The 26142-nt window shown below is 41.1% G+C and overlaps 1 protein-coding gene across 13 annotated transcripts in view; it reads left to right on the plus strand.

Moving 5' to 3' along the window:
• The window catches only part of LOC135548842 (disks large homolog 2-like), a 437518-nt gene that overhangs the window by 361295 nt on the left and 50081 nt on the right, over positions 1-26142 (plus strand). For 11 of the 13 annotated variants that reach the window (XM_064978837.1, XM_064978825.1, XM_064978836.1 and 8 more), the window contains 7 exons: positions 4515-4568; positions 9140-9190; positions 12654-12778; positions 15973-16142; positions 17931-18067; positions 19551-19695; positions 20256-20427. In XM_064978837.1, coding sequence (XP_064834909.1) covers positions 4515-4568; positions 9140-9190; positions 12654-12778; positions 15973-16142; positions 17931-18067; positions 19551-19695; positions 20256-20427 — 854 coding nt within the window. The remainder of the gene's footprint in view (positions 1-4514; positions 4569-9139; positions 9191-12653; positions 12779-15972; positions 16143-17930; positions 18068-19550; positions 19696-20255; positions 20428-26142) is intronic. The other 2 variants (XM_064978828.1, XM_064978838.1) reach the window with 1 other exon arrangement.

The raw sequence follows: 26142 nt of genomic DNA on the forward strand, positions 1-26142 counted from the left end.
ACTAACTCTGTGTGCAATAATAGTGTTTAACATGATTTTTGAATGACTACCTCATCTCTATACCCCACACATACAATTATCTGTAAGGTCCCTTAGTCCAGCAGTGCGTTTCAAACACAGATTCAACCACAAAGACCAGGGAGGTTTTCTAATGCTTCGCAAAGAAGGGAACTTGGTAGATGGGTGAAAATAAAAAAAGCTGACATTGAATATCCCTTTGAGTATGGTAGTTATTAATTACACTTTGGATGGGGTATCAATGCACCCATTCGCTACAAAGATACCGGTGTCCTTCCTAACTCAGTTGCTGGAGAGGAAGGAAACCTCTCAGGGATTTCACCAGGCCAACGCTGACTGTAAAACAGTTACAGAGTTCAATGGCTGTGATAGGAGAAAACTGAGGATGGATCAACAACATTGTAGTTACTCCACAATACTAACCTAAATTGACAGAGAGAATAGAAGGAAGCCTGTACAGAATATTTTTTTTTTCCAAAACATGAATCCTGTTTGCAACAAGGTTCTAAAGTAATACTGCAAGAAATGTGACAAACCAATTCACTTTTTGTCCTGAATACAATGTGCTATGTTTGGGGCAAATCCAATACAACACATTACTGAGTTCCACTCTCCATATGTATCAGCATAGTGGTGGCTGCATCATGTTATGGGTATAATTATTAAGGACTGGGGAGTTTTTCAGGATAAAAAAATAAACCGAATGGAGCTAAGCACAGGCAAAATCCTAGAGGAAAACCTGGTTCAGTCTGCTTTCCACCAGACACTGGGAGATTAATTCACCTTTTAGCATTACAATAACCTAAAACACAAGGCCAAATCTACACTGGAGTTGCTTACCAAGAAGACGGTGAATGTTCTTGAGTGGTCGAGTTACAGTTGTGACTTAAATCTACATGAAAATCTATGGCAAGACCTGAAAATGGTTGTCTAGCAATGATCAACAACCAACTTGACGGAGCATGAAGAACTTTGAATAGAATAATGGAACATTTTCACAATCCAGCTGTGGAAAGCTCTTAGAGACTTACCCAGAAAGACAGAACTGTAATTGCTGCCAAAGGTGCTTCTACAAAGTATTGACTCAGGGGTGTGAATGCTTATGTAAATGAGATATTTCTGTTTTTCTTTTACAATAAATGCGCTCCCATTTCTAAAAACGTGTTTTCATGTTGTCATTATGGGGTATTGTGTGTAGATGAGTGAGAATCTTTTGTTAATTTAAGCCATTTGGAATTCATGCTGTAACACAACAAAATGTGTGTTACAAGAGGTATGAGTACTTTCTGAAGGCATTGTAAATGTTCATGTACGTTATTTGCCGAGGTGAACAGTGAAAGGCTAAATCATTGGCATCATAAGTGGTTGAAATAGTTGTTGATATATTCTCATACATTGTGCAGTCAAATATAAGAAGTTGCCTGCATCCCAAATGGCACACTATTCCATATATTGCACAACTTTTGACCAGAGCCCTATGGGAGCCATTTGGGATGCAGCCTTCTTCAGCAGAAACATTTTCAAATTTCATCCCCAACTAATCATCAGTAATCCACAGACAAAGTGGCTTGGTGACATTGCCAAGTTATTGCATGTTTTATACATTTGAGGCGGAATTCCGATAGCTAAAAGGGTTCTTATGCAATACAGATTGTACCCTATTCTCTATGTAGTGCAGTACTTTTCAATAGACCCAGATGGAACCCGTTCAAAATATGTGCACTTTAAATGGAATAGGACGCAGTGTTAGACTTGTAATTAACACTGCTCTGTGTATTGTAGTTATAAACACCTAATTAACCCCAGATGTAGATCAGACCAGGCTTCCCACAGTGAATCCCGATCAGTCCTCTTTCTTGTAGGTTCAGGCTCTTTTTGAATTTGTCTGTCCTCTGTTCCTCGCATCATCTCTCCTTGCGTCCTTCTCAAAACACATTGGAGGGACTTTGGATCATATCCTCCAATACGGTTGACGAGGAGGAGATGGGATGCAAGGAATCACAGGAAATTTCGATAGGGCTCAAACTTAATATGCTTCTCAGAAAGAACTGATGTCAGTGTGCACCATTGTCAAGAGAGGAAGACAAAAATTGGTTGGAAATGCAGTCACGCAATAGTACAGTGTCTGTACCCGGTATGTACTGCATGTATTCAGCTGTGTGCACATGACTTATACTTGCACACATGCTGAGTACCAAGCTGTGTGTGTGTGTGTGTGTGACATTACGATGAATATTGCATGGGGAAAATCTAGCTCCTCACGCCTCCCTTACACATAGTGTAACCTAGACCAGTGTGGTTTTATGGAGTCCCCAAAAATTGTCAGCATTCAAGTTTACAACATGGAGCACTTGCAGTACAAAGCAAAAACTCTTTTGATGATGCATGTGTTTTGCATCATATGAGGCATTCTGCATCATAAGTTGTTTGTCTGCAGTGAATGCTTGACTGACTTGCACAATTTTGGTGGGGGATTGTATTAACAGTGAACTAATTAACAATATACATTGAGTCTAGTATTCCTGGTAAGGCATAAAGGTTTACCTTCATTTTCTGCCGGGTAAATATAAACTGCCTTTGAATCATAATCCTGAATAGCCCCTCAATTGATTTCTTTGAGTGCTGCTCATTTAAATGCACTCAAATCAATCTTCCCCTCTCCCTTTCTCTTTGCACACGTGCATGCACACATATACACATGCTCTCTCTCTCGTCCTTCCTCTCCCTGATTGAGAGAGATTGTGTGGTTGAGAATCTATGCAGTCAATTAGCAGCAGTGCATTGTAAGCAGAAAGTGTCTCAATCAGAGATATTGATTTACCCACAACACCATTCTGCCTCAAACACACACACACACATCAGTCTACCTGCTCCAAACCATTTGTAAAAATATGAAGGAGCTTTGTTTGATGGAAACATCGAAAGGTTTAGTAGAAAAGGCTGAAAGACACTGGAATCACTTGCCTGAGCCAGCCTTTCCCTTTCAGGGCATTCTGTAAGAGTGAGCACCAGAAAGGCTATTGGAAGATAATGTGGAGCCATCTTATTGCTTAGAAGTATCTGGCTGTCAAAGACCTTCAAATACAGTGCATTCAGAAAGTATTCAGACCCCTTCACTTTTTCCTCATTTTGTTACATTACAGCCTTATTTTAAAATTAATTCAATAAATGCTTTCCTCATTCATCTACAAGCATTCATCCCCATAATGACAAAGCAAAAACAGGTTTTTAGAATTTTTTGCAAATTTATTACAAATAAAAAACAGATACCTTGTTTACATAAGTATTCTGACCCTTTGCTTTGAGACTTGAAATTGAGCTAAGATTCATCCCGTTTCCATTGATCATCTTTGAGCTGTTTCTACAACTTGATTGGCCCGGCGGCCAGCTCTAGGAAGAGTCTTGGTGATTCAAAACTTTTATTTATAAAAGGTCCTTCAATCCTGCAGACATTTTTTGGTACCCTTCCCCAGATTTGTGCCCCGACACACAACGGACAATTTCTTCGACGGGCATGGCTTGGTTTTTGCTCTGGCATGCACTGTCAACTGTGGGACCTTTATATAAACAGGTGTGTGCCTTTCCAAATCATGTCCAATCAATTAAATTTACCACAAGTGTACTCCAATCAAGTTGTAGAAATATCTGATTGATGATTAATGGAAACAGGATGCACCTGAGCTCAAGTTCGAGTCTCATAGTATAGGGTCTGAATACTTATGTAAATAAGGTATTTATGTTTTATTTTTAATACATTTGCAAACATTTCTAAAACCTGTTTTCATTTTGTCATTATGGGGTATTGTGCGTAGATTTGTTTAAAAAAAATATACATTTAATCCATTTTAGAATAAGGCTGTAACCGGCCTCCCGAGTGGCGCAGCTGTCTAAGGCACTGCATTGCAGTGTTGCGGCTTCACTACAGCCTGGGGTTTGATCCCAGCCCATCCTTGCCCGGGAGTCCCATAGGGCGGCGCACAATTGGCCCAGCGTCATCCGGGTTAGGTAAGGTTTTGGCCGGGGGTTTGACTTGGCTCATCGTGGTCTAGCGACTACTTGTGGCAGGCCGGGTGCCTGCAAGCTGACTTTGGTCGTCAATTGAACGGTGCATTCTCCGACACTTTGGTGCGGCTGGCTTACGGGTTAAGCGAGCAGGTGTTAAGAAGCACGGTTTGGGGGGATCATGTTTCGGAGGACGCCTCTTCTGAGCCCGTTGGGGAGTTGGAGCGATGAGACAAGTTCGTAATCACAAAATTGAGGAGAAAATGGGGGTAAAATTTTAACTGTAACGTAACAACATTTGGAAAAAGTCAAGGGGTCTGAATACTTTCCGACGGCACTAGCGTCTAGAGGAAGGCTCTGGAATTCTTTATGATACAGGGTGAAGTCACCACATGATCCAGAAGCTGTCCTTTGGATCCATTTATAGAAAGTAGGACACTGGTGGGTCCAGGCTTTTTCTTATCTTTCTCTCCCCCTTTTTCTCTCTTTTTCAGGCGAGTCCCGCCCCAATAATTGTCAACACGGATACTCTGGAGTCTGTACCTTACGTGAGTTCCTTTTTCAATTTTCGGCAATTGATTTTATTATGTTTAAGTGCGAACGGCATATATTTCCATGTGGATTGATTCGAGTGCAAGATGCAACTTCATGCAACCCTATACCCACTTTAAGTAGTCTTTACAGGTAAGACTTTTCAGCACTGGTTGTCAATAGCCGAACGTTATATTCTTAAATATTTATCTGGAACACAACATACAGTGTATGGGTAAAACAAATAAGGCCACTATTGTGAATTATTGATAGTTGTTATAAATAAAACACCTACACAGGACCACTGATTTGTACAGCCCAAAAGCCAGCATTTTGGTTTGGCATCAGAACTTTTCTCTTAACAGATATTTATTATTGATGGTTTCTATTTGTTGGCACTGGGACTCAAAAAGTCCTTCAAAAAGCCATTTGGACACAATTTGAGATGTGAGTGAGATGCTAAATTAGTGAGTAAGAGTTAGGGTGAAAATAAAGTATCCCAACTAGAATATTACTGATTACTGCACCTGTACATAGTCCATCTATAATTTAGCCCAAACAACTACCTCTCCCCCTACTGTATTTATTTATTTTGCTCCTTTGCACCCCATTATTTCTATTCTCTACTTTGCACATTCTTCCACTGCAAATCTACCATTCCAGTGTTTTACTTGCTATATTGTATTTACTTTGCCACCATGGCCTTTTTTTGCCTTTACCTCCCTTATCTCACCTCATTTGCTCACATTGTATATAGACTTATTTTTCTACTGTATTATTGACTATATATTTGTTTTACTCCATGTGTAACTCTGTGTTGTATGTGTCAAACTGCTTTGCTTTATCTTGGCCAGGTCGCAATTGTAAATGAGAATTGTTCTCAACTTGCCTACCTGGTTAAATAAAGGTCAAATAAAATAAATAAAAAGAAGCCATAGATAACAGGCAACATCCGCACTGAGCTAAAGGCTAGAGCTGCCCCTTTCAAGGAGCTGGACACTAATCCGGACGCTTATAAGAAATCCCGCTATGCCCTCTGACGAAACATTAAACAAGCCAAGGGTCAGTACAGGACTAAGATTGAATCATATTACAGCTCCTCTGATGCTCATCGGATGTGGCAGGGCTTGCAAACTATTACGGATTACGGAAGCCCATCCGCGAGCTGCCCAGTGACACAAGCCTACCAGATGAGCTAAATGACTTCTATGCTCGCTTCAAGGCAAGCAACACTGAAGCATGCATGAGAGCACCAGCTGTTGTGGACGACTAGGTGATCACTCCCTCCGTAGCCGATGTGAGTAAGACATTTTAACGGGTCAACATTCACAAGGCCGCAGGGCCAGACGGATTACCAGCATGCGCTGACCAACTGGCAAGTGTCTTCACTGACATTTTCAACCTCTCCTTGACCGAGTCTGTAAACCTACATGTTTCAAATAGACCACCATAGTCCCTATGCCCAAGAATGCTTAGGTAACATTCCTAAATGACTACCGACCCGTAGCTTTCATGCTGGTAGCCATAAAGGGCTTTGAAAGGCTGGTCATGGCTAACATCAACACCATCATCCCAAAACCCTAGACCCACTCCAATTCGCATACCGCCCCAGCAGATCCACAAATGATTCAATCACACTCCACACTGCCCTTTCCCACCTGGACAAAAGAAACACCTATGTGAGAATGCTGTTCATTGACTACAGCTCAGCATTCAACATCATAATGCCCACAAAGCTCATCACTAAGCTAAGGACCCTGGGACTAAACACCTCCCTCTGCAACTGGATCGTGGACTTCCTGATGGGCTGCCCCCAGGTGGTAAGGGTAGGCAATAACACATCTGCCACGCTAATCCTCAACACGGGGTCACACAGGGGTGCGTGCTTAGTCCTCTCCTGTACTTCCTGTTCACCCACAACTGCGTGGCAAAGCACGACTCCAACACGATCATTAAGTTTGCTAATGACACAACAGTGGTTGGCCTGATCACCAACAACGATGAGACAGCCTATAGGGAGGAGGTCAGAGACCTGGCAGTGTGGTGCCAGGACAACAACTTCTCCCTCAACGTGTACAAGACAAAGGAGCTGATCGTGGACTACAGGAAAAGGTGTGCCGAACAGGCCCCCATTAACATCAACGGGGCTTTAGTGGAGTGGGTAGAGTGTTTCAAGTTCCTTGGTGTCCACATCACCAACAAACTATCATGGTCCAAATACACCAAGACAATCATGAAGAGGCCATGACAACACCTTTTCCTCCTCAGGAAACTAAAAAGATTCAGCATGGGGCCCCAGATCCTCAGAAATGTATACTGCTGCACCTTGAACTGCATTGTTTGTTAAGGGTTTGTAAGTAAGCATTTCACGGTAAGGTGTTTTCGGCACGTGACAAATAAAACTTGACTTGAAATTTGATTTGGGGAAGTTGAAGTTGATGTTGTGGCTTGGACTTTGAGCAAATTCTTGGACTTTAATTTTCTAGGACAAGACAGGATAAGATTGACCTATGATCTAGAAATGAATCAAGTCCTATGGGTATGTTCATGTGTTATGTAAATTGTTACATGATGTTTTTACATATTTACACTGCTAAAGAAAGCAGATACAGTACGTTCGGGATCAACCTAAAACTTGAATAGTCCCTGTGAAATTGATTTGTCCAAATAATCAGTGATGCAAAGACCAGCTCGTCAGAAGAATTGTCTTGTAAACCTCATATCCTATGTTCCAGACAGACGTTGGGAGTGATTATTATTATTATAAAGGAGTGGAAGACCTAATACAAGACGACCATGACAAAGGTTAGGGAGTAACAAGCTACATGTAACTGATTAAAAAAAACTGTAATCCGTTAAATTACCAGCAAAAGATTGTAATCAGATTATAAATGATCACTTATAGGATTACTTTTAAATTCAGAAAGAATATGCAGATTCTCTCAATGACATTCAAATCTCAGCATTGAAAAAAGGCACAAGTTTAAGTTTGTTACACCTGAGTGAGTCTGACCACAATTCAGAGACCACTATGATGACACACCAAATGCAGGAATAGGCTTTTGTAGGCTATAGCTATGTCTTCCAATGGTGCGACTGCTGTCGGCATCCAAAGATTATACATTCAATTTGCATATACGCTTGGAGGTAAGGACGACAGCAGTGGTGTAGCCTACGGGCGATATGGATCACTTATTATTGATATCTAAATAGGGGTAGATGTAACATAGTAAACAAAAACCCTGGACACTCAAATTAGTATGATATGTTACTTTTGGTATGGTATGTGTTAATTTGTGGATGTCCATCATCCATTTCGTATTATATGTTACGAATTACAATTTGTATTGATATGTTACGAATGACAATTTACTAACGTTAGCTATGTGGCTAGTTGGCTAACGCTAGCTAGGTGGCTAACGTTAACTAGGCTAGGGTTAGGGTTGGAGATTCAGGTTAGGTTTAACACCCACCCACCCATCCATCACCCCAACCCAACCGCAAGTAATCTTCTGTCTTATGCAACCAAACCCAACGTAACTTATTATACTAATTTGAGTCTCCCGGATTTCCGTTTACTATGTTACGTCTAGTCTAGAGACCAGGCTGGTGTATTTTAACCCAATAATGGTTGAATTGAAGAAGTTTTGAACTGCCTGTAAATCATTGTTTTTCGACCAGTGGACACAGCCAGTGCATAGTGTGGATCCCAGCTTATGGAAAAAAGTTTGAGGGAATTCGTCCCTTCTCAACTCCTCTGTGGTATTGTGCTCCACATACTGTCAACAACGAGTTTCATTTAAAAAGACCATGCGTGGTGGTTTTATTTCTCAATCTAATTTGTGTGGATACAAAAATATTGTCCATAATACTAATGGACACATGTTCAAACTCATAGACTTTTAAAACTCTTAAACAGCTGCAAATGATCTAGATATCAAAGTGTCCATTAGGTCTATAATACAGCAGGTGGCATGCATGTTCTTGAAGACCAAGGGGTATTCAATTAATTGGAATAACCTATAATACAGCAGGTGGCATGCATGTTCTTTAAGACCAAGGGGTATTCAATTAATTGGAATAACCTATAATACAGCAGGTGGCATGCATGTTCTTTAAGACCAAGGGGTATTCAATTAATTGGAATAACTGGAGATCTGACAGACTTAGTTTTGTAAAGATATAGCCAAATTGTATTTTTATTTTATTTGAAGTAGAAAGCAATGGGTTAGAAGAAGCCCACATAACCCATAAAGTAAAATGCAACATCCATTTATGGCCAGCTATGTAAACTCTAACATTGATTTATCCTGCTGTAGATGCCCATCAATTGGGAATATTTATTTTTGTAATACCTCTTAAGATAAAAGTAATCTAAAAGTAACTAAAATCAATCAAATTACATTACTGAGTTTGGGTAATCCAAAAGATACGTTACTGTTTACACTTTTGGACAAGTAACGAGCAACTAACGGATTACATTTAGAAAGGAACCTACCCAACCCTACTATGCTCACACGTCTGTAAATAGGAAACTAAGTAATGTACTGGGTATACATAATTGATTTAATATTTTGTTTTCCCACAGGTGAACGGGACAGAAATTGAATATGAGTTTGAAGAAATCACGCTAGAGCGGGTGAGTTGATGAACACGCGATCTGTAAATACTCTATTTAAACTCTATTTAAAATGACCGGGACATTACAGTCATTTAAATTGAACGAGGAATGCCATATCCTGTCTCATGCTCATCTCAGACATGTCCCATAAAGGGCTTCATAAACTAGGAAGTGTAATCGTTGAATGTGACAGGCAGGATAAGTTAATAGGCCAATATGTCTCAAATGATATTGACCCCATGCACCTGTTACGGGAGGAATAGAAAAAACAAGAAGCGAACTGATACTATTTTGAAGCTGCTGGAGAAGCGAGATGACTCCACAAACAGAAAAACAATCTGTGATTGCGTCACCATTTTTATTTCAAATTGATGCATGAAGAGGAAAGCCTGGGGTTACTGTGCCTTTAACAAACTTAAACAGAAACCTGTTTTACTTTCCACTAAAGCTAATTGATCTTAGCCAGACAAGCTAGAGTAACACAAACATCCAAGTCCTGCGGGTATTTTGAGCAGGCCAGCCCTTAATTGGGACATAGCATTTGCATGACAAAAGCCAGGGCTAACATCCCCAAGGCTCAGTGGCCAATAAGAGGCTTAGCTTGGCTGCTGAATTACATTTTGACAGCAAAAAAAAAAAAGGATCCTTGTGACCTGAAACAATAAACTACATAGGAAAAGGTCTGTTCAGCCAAAGGAAGTGATAATTCATCCAACAGAGGAGGCGGAAGCATTTGGTGCTTCACTACACAGCTCACCCTTTGACGGGCAAGAGCAGAAATAAACAGGGTGGCTTTAGAGTGGCTCATGCTGACTCTGCATCTGTGTATTCAGGCTTCACCTCACAGGACCCTTTATGCACTCCACTTCCATTGCCCTATCTAGCCAATGGGCTTTGATCATGTGTGCACTTGAGTGAGCTAGCTATCATTACTTCCATCGCAGCCTGGTTGAGCTGTGTCCGTCAACTCAGCCTACAGGGTGAATTTTAGGTCAAGAGATGCCCCTACTAGGGTTGCAAAATTCCAGGAACTTTCAATAAATTCCCTGATTTTCCAGAAATCCTGGTTAATCTTGGTTTCCTGCTTATTCCCACCAAATTCCGGCCAACTGGGATTTGGGAAGAAACTGTGAATTTCTTGAAAGTTCCCGGAATTTTGCAACCGTAGACCCTACTCCCATCAGCTAGCAATTTAATCAAAGCATCCACATTCATTTTACAACCGTAGACCCTACTCCCATCAGCTAGCAATTTAATCAAAGCATCCACATTCATTTTGCAACCGTAGACCCTACTCCCATCAGCTAGCAATTTAATCAAAGCATCCACATTCATTTTGCAACCGTAGACCCTACTCCCATCAGCTAGCAATTTAATCAAAGCATCCACATTCATTTTACAACCGTAGACCCTACTCCCATCAGCTAGCAATTTAATCAAAGCATCCACATTCATTTTACAACCGTAGACCCTACTCCCATCAGCTAGCAATTTAATCAAAGCATCCACATTCATTTTACAACCGTAGACCCTACTCCCATCAGCTAGCAATTTAATCAAAGCATCCACATTCATTTTACAACCGTAGACCCTACTCCCATCAGCTAGCAATTTAATCAAAGCATCCACATTCATTTTACAACCGTAGACCCTACTCCCATCAGCTAGCAATTTAATCAAAGCATCCACATTCATTTTACAACCGTAGACCCTACTCCCATCAGCTAGCAATTTAATCAAAGCATCCACATTCATTTTACAACCGTAGACCCTACTCCCATCAGCTAGCAATTTAATCAAAGCATCCACATTCATTTTGCAACCGTAGACCCTACTCCCATCAGCTAGCAATTTAATCAAAGCATCCACATTCATTTTGCAACCGTAGACCCTACTCCCATCAGCTAGCAATTTAATCAAAGCATCCACATTCATTTTACAACCGTAGACCCTACTCCCATCAGCTAGCAATTTAATCAAAGCATCCACATTCATTTTACAACCGTAGACCCTACTCCCATCAGCTAGCAATTTAATCAAAGCATCCACATTCATTTTGCAACCGTAGACCCTACTCCCATCAGCTAGCAATTTAATCAAAGCATCCACATTCATTTTACAACCGTAGACCCTACTCCCATCAGCTAGCAATTTAATCAAAGCATCCACATTCATTTTGCAACCGTAGACCCTACTCCCATCAGCTAGCAATTTTTATTCATTTTGCAAAGACCCTACTCCCATCATAGCAATTTAATCAAAGCATCCACATTCATTTTGCAACCGTAGACCCTACTCCCATCAGCTAGCAATTTAATCAAAGCATCCACATTCATTTTCATCTTCTAGCAATTTAATCAAAGCATCCACATTCATTTTAAAACCGTAGACCCTACTCCCATCAGCTAGCAATTTAATCAAAGCATCCACATTCATTTTGCAACCGTAGACCCTACTCCCATCAGCTAGCAATTTAATCAAAGCATCCACATTCATTTTGCAACCGTAGACCCTACTCCCATCAGCTAGCAATTTAATCAAAGCATCCACATTCATTTTACAACCGTAGACCCTACTCCCATCAGCTAGCAATTTAATCAAAGCATCCACATTCATTTTGCAAAGACCCTACTCCCATCAGCTAGCAATTTAATCAAAGCATCCACATTCATTTTACAATAGACCCTACTCCCATCAGCTAGCAATTTAATCAAAGCATCCACATTCATTTTACAAGAGACCCTACTCCCATCAGCTAGCAATTTAATCAAAGCATCCACATTCATTTTGCAACCGTAGACCCTACTCCCATAGCTAGCAATTTAATCAAAGCATCCACATTCATTTTACAACCGTAGACCCTACTCCCATCAGCTAGCAATTTAATCAAAGCATCCACATTCATTTTACAACCGTAGACCCTACTCCCATCAGCTAGCAATTTAATCAAAGCATCCACATTCATTTTGCAACCGTAGACCCTACTCCCATCAGCTAGCAATTTAATCAAAGCATCCACATTCATTTTACAACCGTAGACCCTACTCCCATCAGCTAGCAATTTAATCAAAGCATCCACATTCATTTTACAACCGTAGACCCTACTCCCATCAGCTACCAATTTAATCAAAGCATCCACATTCATTTTGCAACCGTAGACCCTACTCCCATCAGCTAGCAATTTAATCAAAGCATCCACATTCATTTTACAACCGTAGACCCTACTCCCATCAGCTAGCAATTTAATCAAAGCATCCACATTCATTTTGTAAACGCGTCGAGGGGGATATGGCTCATAAAAATGATAGAGCTTAGAGAGTTTGTTATGAACTTAACATTTTAAGTGTGTGACCTACGAAGCTCAACAGATATTATATTTTGTTTATGTTGGATGTAATTTCGGATAGTTTACAGGTTGGCATTATAAGGAATAGAAGTGTAACTGCTAGATGTATTATTCATTGTTCCTCGTGCTCTGCAGGGGAACTCAGGGTTGGGCTTCAGCATAGCTGGAGGGACAGATAACCCCCATGTCGGAGATGACCCAGGGATCTTCATCACCAAGATCATCTCTGGTGGCGCGGCAGCAGAGGATGGCAGGTTAAGGTGAGTGCTATAGATCGAGCCCTTTTACAACTGAAATCTTCACTGAAGACATTGAGTTGGCAAAATGCTCTGGTATAAATGCTGTCAGAATGGATGGCTCGAAGACTCTCATCTATCGTTGGATATAAGTGTATTTGTGCCATGTTTTGAAGGCTTTATCCTATAACGGAAAAGCTGGAAGGGTTGTTTTCAGGTTTTTCCCGAAATGTTATCTTACTTCGAGAGCTGTTCTTTGACAATTTGTTACAGAGATCTCTGTTCGCATTGTCTTTGTTCAACGGTAACTCTCCATGGGATTGCATTCATTCCAGAAACTATCCCTAAACACCTCTATATAAATCTCACATGTGGTACTACATACAGCAGACTACAGGTAACTGCCAAAATAAAGTCAGTAAATGAGGGATACAAAGTATATTAAATGCAGGTGCTTCCACACGTGTGGTTCCTGAGTTAATTAAGCAATATAGCCAAAATTACATCCAACATAAATATACCATTTCTGTTTAGCTTCACACACTTAGATGTTATGTCCTCCACTGACTCTACGTTTAAAATAAATGTAGAGATTCTCTTGCAGGGGCACATTTTCCCAGAATTCCACATACTTTCTTATTTGCATAATCCAATGTATTATTATGTTTTTAAGATGTGCACAGAGATTAGTGGAAAAGGCCTACTCTAGAAGACATGATGGGTTTTGACATCGTTTATTTATTATAGTTAGGCACATTCCTCCTTTGGTTACTTATTCACTTCACCGTCTGGGGGATTGTAGCTTAACATTACTTATTCTAAGCATCTTCTTGCTCTTACGTTTTAGCTGAATGTAAATAGGAAATACTCAAAGGCTTTGCTCTGGGAACACTCTACATAACACAGGGCTTTTGGGATGCTTAGAGTACCACATAGTTAGTGAGATGACAGGGTAAATTAAAGGGGATGTTCAGGATTTTACAACTTGATGTTAGATGGTTCCTCACCCTGAAAGTAGGTTTGGTTTTCTTTAAACAGCCACTTTTCAGCTAGCTTCTGCATTGCATTGCTTTCTCTTCGGGGGTTTAGGCTGGGTATCTGTAAAGCACTTTGTGACAACTGCTGATGTAAAATGGGCTTTTTAAAATAAACAAGACTGATTGAGTGACTAGCCACATCCAGCTGACAATCAGTGGAAGTGGTAGATGCAATTAATGGACAAATCACCTTGAAGTATCATCAAAACATATATGGAGTTGATTTCAGTTGATTTGGCGATGAAAGTGACAATGATATTTTAAGTTCAGCATAAAATCCCTTTTTTATGGTGTAAACGTTTTGCTGTGGTGTGCGCTAATGAATACACCCCAGCTGTATCATAACAATCAGTAGTGTTAAACTCATTGTGGTGTTAATTTGAACACTTTTACGGTGTGTATATCAGGTATCAGAGCGGAGCATGTCTAATTTCCCGCCTTGCTATGTTGTTGTCTTGGGTCTCTCTTTATGCAGTGTCGTCTCTCTTGTCGTGATGTGTGTTTTGTCCTTCAGTTTCTTGGCAATTTCTCGCATGGAATAGCCTTAATTTCTCAGAACAAGAATAGACTGACGAGTTTCAGAAGAAATTTATTTGTGTCTGGCCATTTTGAGCCAGTAATCAAACCCACAAATGCTGGTGTTCCAGATGCTCAACTAGTCTAAAGAAGGCCAGTTGTATTGCTTCTTTAATCAGAACAACAGTTTTCAGCTGCTGCAAAAGGGTTTTCTAATGATCAATTAGCCTTTTAAAATTCTAAACTTGGATTAGCTAACACAGCATGCCATTGGAACACAGCGAATTTGGAGCTGCAGTTCATTTTTTTTTGTGAGCGTGGAATGTTCATTGTCAGAGTGGTAGGAAAGGACATTACGTGGGATTTGAGTGATGAGCGGGATTTCTAACTGCTCAACTCCGCTCACATAATCTGGTGTATATGCATTCACACTCAACAGAATGAATTTCACACTTTCAAAAGTGTGAACTAATTGGCATTACACTATACACTACTGGAGTTAACTCATAGGCATTTCACTCTACATTGGAGTGAACTAATTAGTATTTAATTTTACAGTGGAGTGAAATATAATGAAATGGTATATGGTGTAAAGACTAATTTGTATATTTCCCAGCGTGCCTTTTCTTTTTGAGTGATTTGTAGAGTTACCATGTATTTTTTTAGTAACCCAGACATGGTTGTGGAATTATCATTAAAAGTATTCAAATTAAACTATGACAATTTACATTACATATATCATAAGGCTTTACTTTGATGGCCTAGTTTTAACTTAACTCAGTGAAACTCCTCATTTACAGGCCACATCAGGCCTGCAGGTCACATTATGATGTGTAATTCCTATTGGAGTCCAGACAGAGTGAGGATATCAAACCGTTTTATTCACCCGTAACCGATATTCAGAATGACTGTCAGGATAATGGACATTGGTAAAGGAGACTACCTTAGCCATTTAAACTGGAACAACCATTTCAGTTGTAACGGTGCAATACATCTAACTGACTGATCGGATTAGTTTAGAAAACTATGTTATTTATCTTTGTGTAGCACAAGTTTAATCAATCAATCAATGAACATGCAAAAACACAGACATTAAAAACAATCCTAAAAAAGCTACCTGCAGTAGAGCATGCTGGAAAACATGTTAATGATGGGCTCTCCACAATGTAAAACAATAGCTCTGGTTATTAACACCAACAATTTGGGTTATTTGACACCACTGAGTGTTAACACAGAGTGAATTCAACTCCTGAATCAACACTAGAAATATAACTCTGATAAATCAACACTGGCCAATTTGCAGTGTCCGTTCAACTGTGGACGTTGTGCTGTAAATGCATATAGTGTACAACACATTAACAGATCTCACTGCAGACCAAGGCATCATGCTGAGCACAAGCATAGAAACACAGCTTTTATGTGTGTAAATAGGCAGAATCTCTCGCTCTGCTTGAGTGTGTGTGTGTGTGCATGGGGTCTCAGCTGGTCCCTTACAATGCGCCTCAGGAGAGTTCTGTTCTTGAACGTGGGGGCATGGATGTTTGTGGTCTCTCCTGAAGGGGTTAAAGGGTCACACTGCAGCAGGGGCCTTCTACTCCCCCTGCCACACGCACAAATACTATCCAGGTCAAGGCTCATGTTCCCATCCTCTTTTTTCCCTTGCAGAGTGAATGACTGCATCCTGCGGGTGAATGATGCCGACGTGTCCGAGGTGTCCCACAGTAAGGCTGTGGAGGCCCTGAAGGTGGCCGGCTCCATCGTCAGCCTCTACGTTCGCCGGAGGAGACCCATGCTGGAAACTGTCATTGAGATCAAACTCATCAAAGGACCAAAAGGTTGTTTTACACTCCCTCTCATCTTTCTATCTAGCTCATATTTTGGGGATTGAACTCCCAGGTAAAATGTGAAAGGTTATTACATTACACCATGTTGGACAACTTCCCTTTCCGTCTCAATTTTCGTCTCTCTCTTGTCTCAATTTTCATCTCTCTCTGTCTCAATTTTCATCTCTCTCTGTCTCAATTTTCATCTCTCTCTGTCTCAATTTTCATCTCTCTGTCTCAATTTTCATCTCACTCTGTCTCAATTTTCATCTCTCTCTGTCTCAATTTTCATCTCTGTCTCAATCCCCCCCATCATCATCATCATTACTTTCCCAATATATCCCTCTGTCTGTATCTACAACTCACTTCCTTTCGCCTTGTCTTAATTTCTTTCATCTTTTGCTCAGTAAGTGTCAGTGATTTTTAAGGGTAAACCGGATAACCCATGCACATCCAATATCCTTTGTTTTATTTAGTATTTTATCAGTGGGGGTTTGTACCACCCCTCCAGCCCCCACACTAAGATATAACTTTGATGCATTATTTATGTCAGAGATGAGTCATCACTGGGGAAAAGCTGCAGTGAATCCATGGGTGTATTCATTAGGGCACACTGTGGCAAAACGTTTTGCAAATGAAAACGTTTTCCAACAAAAAATGTAGAATCTTAAGTTCAGGTTAGTCCCTCCCCATTTTGAGCACGTTTGGCTCCTAGTGAATACCCCAGATTGAGAGATGGATGAGGGAGGAGAGGAGATGTGGAAAGCGACATTGTGTGGTCTATAACTGATGCTGCTATTTTCTTACCCTGACTATAAGCGTGTGTGTTTCACACGTCAGTTGGCCGGAGACAAACCCACTGTAATCAATGAAACATGCTATACTTGCCTCAGAAGCAGCATATCCGTGAAGCAGCAAAAACACAAGGCTCTCTTTGCTGAATGATCTTTCTATCCTTCAAGTCTATTTTCCAGTGCTTCAGGTGTCTGTGAAGTGTACTAATATACCCTCACTGGACAGTTTATTAGGTACACCCATCTAGTACCGGGTCGGACCCCTCTTTGCCTCCAGAGCAGTCTGAAATCTGTGTCGGATACATTCCACGTGGATGTTGGTCCATGCTGACGCGATGGCATCATGCAGTTGCTGCAGATTGGACGGCAGTATATTCATGCTGTGAACAGCCCGTTCCATCTCATCTCAAAGATGCTCTATTGGGTTGAGGTCCGGGAACTGGGCAGGCCACTAAAGTAAACTGAACTTGATGTCATGTTCCAGGCAATGTTTTTCCACACCTCAATTGTCCAGTGTTGGAGATGCCGTTCTGAGATGCCGTTTGTGGTCCGCCTGGTAGCTTGCACGATTCTTGCCATTCTCCTTCGACCTCATCAACAAGTTTTCGCCCACAGTCCTGCCGCTGACTGGATGTTTTTGTTTGCCGCACCAATCTCGGTAAACACTAGACACTGTCGTCATGAAAAGCCCAGGAGGGATCTGTCGCGCCTGGTACCGACGACCATACAGCATTCGAAGTTGCTTAGGTCCCTCGTGTTGCCCATTCCAACGTTCAGTCGAACAGTATCTGAATGCCTGTCTGCCTGCTTTATTTAACAAGCCACGGCCATGTGACTCACTGTCTGTAGGAGCAATCCATTTTCGTGAATGGGGTGTTGTACCTAATAAACTGTTACTGAGTGTAAGTGGCTTGTGCTTGTGATCCAGAGGCTGCAGCCTAGGCTGCAAGACCACACTAGGCCACAATACCTTTTTAACCTCCACCCCACGTCTATTTCTCCTCAGGGCTGGGCTTTAGCATCGCAGGAGGGGTGGGCAACCAGCACATCCCGGCGGACAACAGCATCTATGTAACTAAGATCATAGATGGCGGTGCAGCACAGAAGGACCAGCGCTTGCAGGTTGGAGACCGGCTGCTTATGGTAAGTTACTGCAGCTTCACTACCCATACCCTGCCCTGTCGTCATCCCCCATAGGTGGACCATACTGTACTGTCAAAGTGTTATACTGCGTAACAATCTTCATAACACATTTATTAAACATCATTCATAAGGAGTTTTGAAAATAAAATGTAGCTTTATTTATCCACTGTGCAACGACGTTCCGCCCCCACTTACCGTCAAACAATCATGTCAATGAGGAGATATACGGAGCCATACGGAGCACTCTGCATTGTTACGCAATTTGGGAAGTACACAGCGATGCAGTATAAAGCTTGATTTGGCCTCCGCAATTGGATCACACCCTCCGTACGGGCCTTTTGGAACGCATTTATGGATCAAGCATAAATGTATTTTTAGTTGGAAGCAAGGATAGAGGAGAGCATGTTTGCTAGTTTCGTCTGATTTTAACCTGTTGTTGTATCTATCCGTTTATTCAAATGAATTCAACATTTTTTGTAAAATTGTTCCTGTCTTCATGAAACCTTTTTGATGTGTACGAGGTAACGGCCAACTTCATCACAACTCCAGAAATCTGTTGTTATAGTGTTGTAGCAGGTGAGTTGCTTTACCACAGTTTAATTCAACTAGCTACCTTCCTGCTGCCTCCAGCTTTGGAGGATCCTGGGCTATCATAATCTGCATTTGGCAGGCTGCACTTGGCAGCACCATGTCAGTCTGGCATTAAAGGAGTGGAACGGAAGGTTTAAAGAGCAACTGCCCCTTAAAAGCAACTTCGCGCTTTGAGAATGGCTTATGTGGCATCGTTGTGAGACACAAAAATAATTGACTACATAGATTGACTACAATGTACATAGGACAATATTTTAAAAGGTCAAAAGCTCCACATTTCAATGACTTAACCTCAAACCAACTATAAATTGTAGATATGAATTTACAAATATTGATAGCCTTTAATGAGATAACTAAAAGCTATGCAACATGAAAATATTGTCCCATTTACACTCTGCAATTTATTGACGGTCCCTAACTATTCCCTGAGATTGGCTATCGAAAGTGTATACAACTTTTCCAGGGTTGCACACCAGCCGGATGAAGCTAATTGGCAAAATAATTTAGGTAAATCTTCCCACCTGCGAACAGACACAAGGGACTCCCACATCAAACCACACCCCGAAACCAACTCACATTTGAATTAAGTCATGGCCGAAATCTCTCTCAAAACAAAGTACAGATCAAATAAACAGTAGCTGCCAGGACTAATATTGGTCCAATAAATATAGCACCCTGTTGGATTGGATAATATTGTGTTCATTTGTTTGATTCAAATTCTATTTAAATCTGTTATGGATAGGGTATTTAATGTATTTGGGCCTTTTTAAGTGAATTACTTTGTAAAAGTGGATGATTTAATGAACCAGATCTTAAAACGAGGCCAAATCAGGAAGTGCAGTCACCCTTGAACTTTCTTCCGTTATGCCTGAGATTTTCTCCATGCACACAGGTGAACAACTACACTCTGGAAGAGGTCTCCCACGAGGAGGCAGTAGCCATACTGAAGAACACGTCTGACGTTGTCTACCTGAAGGTGGGCAAGCCCACCAGTGTTTACTCATCAGATCCCTATGGGCCACCTGATATCACGCACTGTGAGTTTGTCACCTCTTTTTCACCCCTCTACCCACCCGTTTGGCCAGTTTCCCAGACACAGATGACGTTTAGACCTGGACTAAAATGCTCAATGGAGGTTCTTCAATAAAAGTTCTTAGTCCAGCACTCGGCTTCGTCTGTGTCTGTGAAACCGCCTTACAGAGACGTAACTTAAGTTTGTCGTCCGAGTTGTGTACAAGAGGGCAGCATTTGAGTTACAAATGATGTGAGCAACCTCTGCTGTTGTAGACCTGGACATTCTTCTTTCACTTCGCAAATGAATGTGTTTCATTCACACTGATGCGGTATGCTTGTTCATTATCCCTGAGTTTAGATACAGAGTCTTCACAATAACGTTATGTGAGTTGGGATTGTTTTAGAGTGCATTGTGTTTTCTACGTAGTACTTATTTAACCTTTCTCCCTTGCCATGTAAACTTAAATTCCAAAACATTAGTGTGTGGGCCTCCAAGCTACATTCATTTTATTGATTGACAGGTTAGTAATGTCAGAAAGCTGAAGTCTGAAGTGCTGTGTACACCCTTGTTGTTTCATTCAAGCGTTCTCTCCAGCAATGGAAAATCATATGTCTTCCGTGGGAAACAACGGCACTCTGGAGTACAAGTGCAGTCTTCCCCCCATGCCCATCTCCCCCGGAAGGTACTCCCCCCTCCCAAACCAACTACTCGGGGAAGAGGACATAAACAGGTTGGATGGTTTTTCCTTCTTACGGTAATTACATCCCTTCCTACTAGACGCCAGTAGTATTACAAGTAGTGTCTCGTCACTTCAATCCACCCCGTTTTGTATGGAAACACAAAAGCATTTCTAGACGACGTTACAAGTTGATGGAATTGATTGCTTTGGGGATTACAAGCCCCGCACCTCCCTTCCTAATTCCTTTGACCCAGCTGTTTTGATCCAATGCTGTCCTCCACTCAAGTCCATTCTTTCAACTGTGTTGTAGCACTATGTTTGATCTGGCGGTATGTTTGAGATGCATGTGAAGATATACTGAAGGGTGGTCAGGTTTTGTACCTTTACGACCTGTGTAGTTTTTCCGCTACGTCCTTTAATCTTATATATGTATGTAATAATGGACCAGACTATCGCGGCTCTGAACAATCAATTCAGCTTAAGACAACAAACTAGCTATTTCAGTGTTTCACAAAATGGTTTATTCTTTGATCTAGTTATTTTAATTTTGGAAGTTGGTCTATCCCTTCTGTGGTATTACATCAGTAGTGGTTGCAGATGGTTTTCATTTGGGGGTTTTTCCAGTGAGATGTTTTCTGCAAAGCAGTTGATTTTTCTGAGTGGGTGCTTAACCTGAAAATCTCTGTCTCACTCACTCACACACTCACACACTTAACATCCACATTAAACCGGCGCTCCCTTTCCAAAGGAAGGAGCCTCCCTTCAAGAGGAGTCTGTCATAGCACTGAACCACTGTCTATATTCTATAAGGACAAGTGCTGTTACGACGTGGGGTGTGATGGAGTTTCCAATAAAGCTTTTACTAAAGGAGAGAAGTAGAGTGTTTGATATAGTGAATTTGCATTTACGCTGACACATGGCATACGTGTTACTCAAGCAATATCCTACATGGGCTGCGAGTTGATTGGCTCAATGTCCAGGACAATTCAGAGCAACAAGAAATGGCTTAGCCGACCATGTGGAGAAAAGATGTTTCAAACCTGTAATCAGCTTTCCAAGACAAGAAAGTCTAGACGATCATCACTACAAGAGAAACTAAGACCAACTGCAAGCCACTTTATTCAAATGTATCCGACCACATCAATCGAATTTGTCTTGAAGTGTTCCGTAACTGAAACAGAATGCATAATAGATCAGTACTAGAGTGCCAAATAATTTAAATACATCTTTTAATCTTCACATGCTTAACACTTTTTTTAATGCAGTCTGATTCTGTCTTTATAAAGTAGTGTCCTAGTTTAAAGTGACATACCGTTGAGCATGTAATAGAGGGTTTGAGATGTTTTTTAAAGCACACTGCAACAGATCCCTTTGAGAAATGGCCTATGTGGCATCAATATGCGTCAAAAACAGTTATTCCAGTGTCAAAATTACAAAGTGTAAAGTGTGAAGACTACAAAGTGTGAAGACTATAAAGTGTAAAGTGTAAAGACTATAGAGTGTAAAGTGTAAAGACTACAGAGTGTAAAGTGTAAAGACTACAGAGTGTAAAGTGTAAAGACTACAGAGTGTAAAGTGTAAAGACTACAGAGTGTAAAGTGTAAAGACTACAAAGTGTAAAGTGTAAAGACTACAAAGTGTAAATAGGATAATTTGGTCCATAAAGTCAGTCTTGTCTAAACTAGAGTTTGGAATATCCGTGCGGTGATTGCTCTTTATCCAATAGCACGGACAGTGAGATAGACCTGCCCAGCAGCTCCGACTGTTTACATAAGACAACACGTTGCAATTTTAAAGTGACCAGTGTTTCCATGTCTACAGTTGAAGTCGGAAGTTTACATACACTTAGGTTGGAGTCATTAAAACTAATTTTTCAACCACTCCACAAAATCCTTATTAACAAACTATAGTTTTGGCAAGTCTGTTAGTCATTTTTCCAAAAATTGTTTACAGAATGATTGTTTCACTTAGAATTCACTGTATCACAATTCCAGTGGGTCAGAAGTTTACATACACTAAATTGACTGTGCCTTTAAACATCTTGGAAAATTCCAGAAAATTATGTCATGGCTTTAGAAGCTTCTGATAGGCTACTTGACATAATTTGAGTCAATTGGAGGTGTACCTGTGGATGTATTTCAAGGCTTAACTTCAAACTCAGTGCCTCTTTGCTTGACATCATGGGAAAATCAAAAGAAATCAGCCAAGACGTCAAAAAAAATTGTAGCCCTCCACAAGTCTGGTTCATCCTTGGGAGCAATTTCCAAACGCCTGAAGGCACCACGTTCATCTGTACATACAATAGTACGCAAGTATAAACACCATGGGACCACGCAGCCGTCATACCGCTCAGGAAGGAGATGCGTTCTGTCTCCTAGAGATGAACGTACTTTGGTGTGAAAAGTGCAAATCAATCCCAGAACAATAGCAAAGGACCTTGTGAAGATGGTGGAGGAAACAGGTACAAAAGTATCTATATCCACAGTAAAACGAGTCTTATATCGACATAACCTGAAAGGCCGCTTAGAAAGGAAGAAGCCACTGCTCCAAAACCGCCATGAAAAAAACAGACTAGCCAGACTACTTTTTGGAGAAATGTCCACTGGTCTGATGAAAAAAAAATAGAACTGTTTGGCCATAATGACCTTTGTTATGTTTGGAGGAAAAAGGGGAGGCTTGCAAGCCGAAGAACACCATCCCAACCGTAAAGCATGTGGTGGCAGCATCATGTTGTGGGGGTGCTTTGCTGCAGGAGGTACTAGTGCACTTCACAAAGTAGATGGCATCATGAGGGTAGCAAATTATGTGGATATATTGAAGCAAAATCTCAAGACATTAGTCAGGAATTTGAAGCTTGGTCGCAAATGGGTCTTCCAAATGGACAATGACCCCAAGCATACTTCCAAAGTTGCGGCAAAATGGCTTAAGGACAACAAACTCAAGTTATTGGAGTGGCCATCACAAAGCCCTGACCTCAATCCCATAGAAAATTGGTGGACAAAACTGAAAAGGCGTGTGTGAGCAAGGAGGCCTACAAACCTGACTCAGTTACACCAGCTCTGTCAGGAGGAATGGGCCAACATTTACCCAACTTAATGTGGGATGCTTGTGGAAGGTTACCCGAAATGTTTGACCCGAGTTAAAAAATTTAAAGGCAATGCTTCCAAATACTAATTGAGTGTATGTAAACTTCTGCTCCACTGGGAATGTGATGGAAGAAATAGAGGCTGAAATAAATCTCTCTACTATTATTCTGACATTTCACATTCTTAAAATAAATTGGTGATCCTAACTGACCTAAGACAGGGAATTTTACTAGGATTAATTATCAGGAATATTGAAAAACTGAGTTGAAATGTATTTGGCTAAGGTATATGTAAACTTCCGACTTCAACTGTATGTATTCCTCTTGTCCAGATGTGATAGGGCAGTGCGATGGCGATTGCATCGTTTGTGGATCTCTTGATGCAAATTGAATTGGTTCTTGGGTGTCAGTTAAGGTAGAGCTGATCTGATCTTTATCTAGCCTCTCAAAGCACTTCACGTTGACAGAAGTGAGTGCTGTGGGGCGATAGTAATTTAATTCACTTACCTTTGCTTTCTTGGGTACAGGAACAATGCTGGACATCTTGAAGCAAGTGGAGACTGGGATAGGGAGAGATTGAATATGTCCGTAAACACTCCAGCCAGCTGGTCTGTGCATGCTCTGAGGACGCGGCTAGGGATACTGTCTTGACCGGTAGCCTTGCAAGGGTTAACAAGCTTAAATGTCTTACTCATGTCGGCCACAGAGAACGAGAGACAACAGTCCTTGGGAGTGGACCACGTCGGTGGCACTGTGTTATCCTCAAAGTGGGCGAAGAAGGTGTTTAGCTTGTCCGGGACGTCGGTGTCTACGACGTTTCTGGTTTTTCCTTTGCAATCCGGGATTGTCTATAGACCCTGCCACATGCTTCTCATGTCTGAGCCGTTGAATTGTCCACTTTGTTTCTGTACTGAACTTTTGCCTGTTTGATTGCCTTACAGATGGAATAAATAATTATACTGTTTGTATTGACCATATTCCCAGTCACCTTGCCGTGGTTAAATGTGGTGGTTCACTCTTTCAGTTTTGTGCGAAGGCTGCCATCTATCCACGTTTTTTGGTTTGGGTAGGTTTTGATAGTCAGTCACTGTCCGTGTATAGTCACAGAACTCAGTCACTGTCCGTGTATACATCAATGCCATTCTCAGAGGCTACCCGGAGCATTTCCCTGTCCACGTGATCAAAATAATCTTGAAGCATGGATTCTGATTGGTCAGATCAACGTTGAATAGACCTTAGCACAGGTACTTCCTATTTGAGTTTCTGCAAGGAGCAGAATGCAGAGCAGAGTTGTGATCTGATTTGCTGAAGGGAGGGTGGGGGAGTGTCTTGTAGCCATCCTGGAAGGGAGAGTAACAATGGTCGAGACTTCTTATGGCGTGGGAACTACAGTGTCTCATGGGGGGCAAACACTATCCAAACGTGAAGAATAGATGGCTCCGTACTGTATGGTTGCCTTCTTGCAAGCCTAAACCCAACTTTGCCATTTTGTGCTTCTAACAGACTAGTCAAAGCTCAAACCAAGTTTATTCACCCACTGGGTCAAACAGCAAGTATTTATACCTTCCTATTAGGCGGCGTGTCCTCCTTCCACATCTCGACGGCCAATACATCTCTGTTGCTAGGCAGGAACTCAGGCGGTGTGTGTTGTTCGGTTCTAATTTTCAGAGTAAATAACGCACGGACACGAGAGAAGCTTAACCAAGTTGAATTCTACCCAAAGGGTCGACACAGCTGTATTCAGATAAAGACATGTTCCCACCACCACGTGTGTGTGTGTGTGTGTGTGTGTGTGTGTGTGTGTGTGTGTGTGTGTGTATATATATATACACTCCACTTTAGACACTCCTCCTTCTCTCCTTACATCTCATTGTTCGAAAGGAAGACGAAGTGATACAGTATTAAACTGTTCTGTCTCCCTTCAGGTAACCTGACCTGACCTCAACCCCCTTGATGTCTAATCCAAAGCACTCAACCCGTTTCACTTATAGCGCTCCTGTGACTTCCTCCCGTCCACCCAGCACATTCCAAAGCCATCTGTCTCCTACAGATAACCATTCACTTCTGATGTGACCTTCATTCTCTACCACCCCTCAGACACTATAGTATTACTTCTGATCGATCGTGTCTCTAGTGTAGCAACGTTCAAAGTTGAACCCAGAATCCAACAGTGTGTAATATAACTGCTCCTTGTCACTTCGTCTGATCTGACCTCGGGCCACATTCCTCACTCCTCCCTAATCCACTGCTATCTAATTTTATCAGTGACTGAAATCAGACTGGTACCCTTTGGCCCACTCCATAAGATCCGTGAGATTTAACAATAACATTATACATGTAAAGTAGTTCTAGTATAGTAGCATGAATAAGTATATATTTCAAGCTAGAATCCAGCAGTGCCAACATAGCTATATGGAACATCCAACTAGTTTTTTGCCTTAGATTAAATTAAGATAAAAACATTTAAAAAACATCTTAAGAAATCACAATTTTCAGTTTTGGTTCATGTTTGAGATCTATCAGGGATTCATTGATCTTGGTACTATAAAGGGCCTAATGCATTGCTTTTCTCCACTTTTTTTGTTTGTGTATAAAGTCATCTTTTGTTCAGAGTTTTGAACACTTTTTTAAACACCAACATTGTTGACAGGTTCATGGGAAATATAGCATTACCAGAATCTGTAAGTTAATGGGAAATTAAGTCA

Source organism: Oncorhynchus masou, chromosome 11, assembly GCF_036934945.1.
Source record: "Oncorhynchus masou masou isolate Uvic2021 chromosome 11, UVic_Omas_1.1, whole genome shotgun sequence".
Classification (NCBI taxonomy): Eukaryota; Metazoa; Chordata; class Actinopteri; order Salmoniformes; family Salmonidae; genus Oncorhynchus; species Oncorhynchus masou.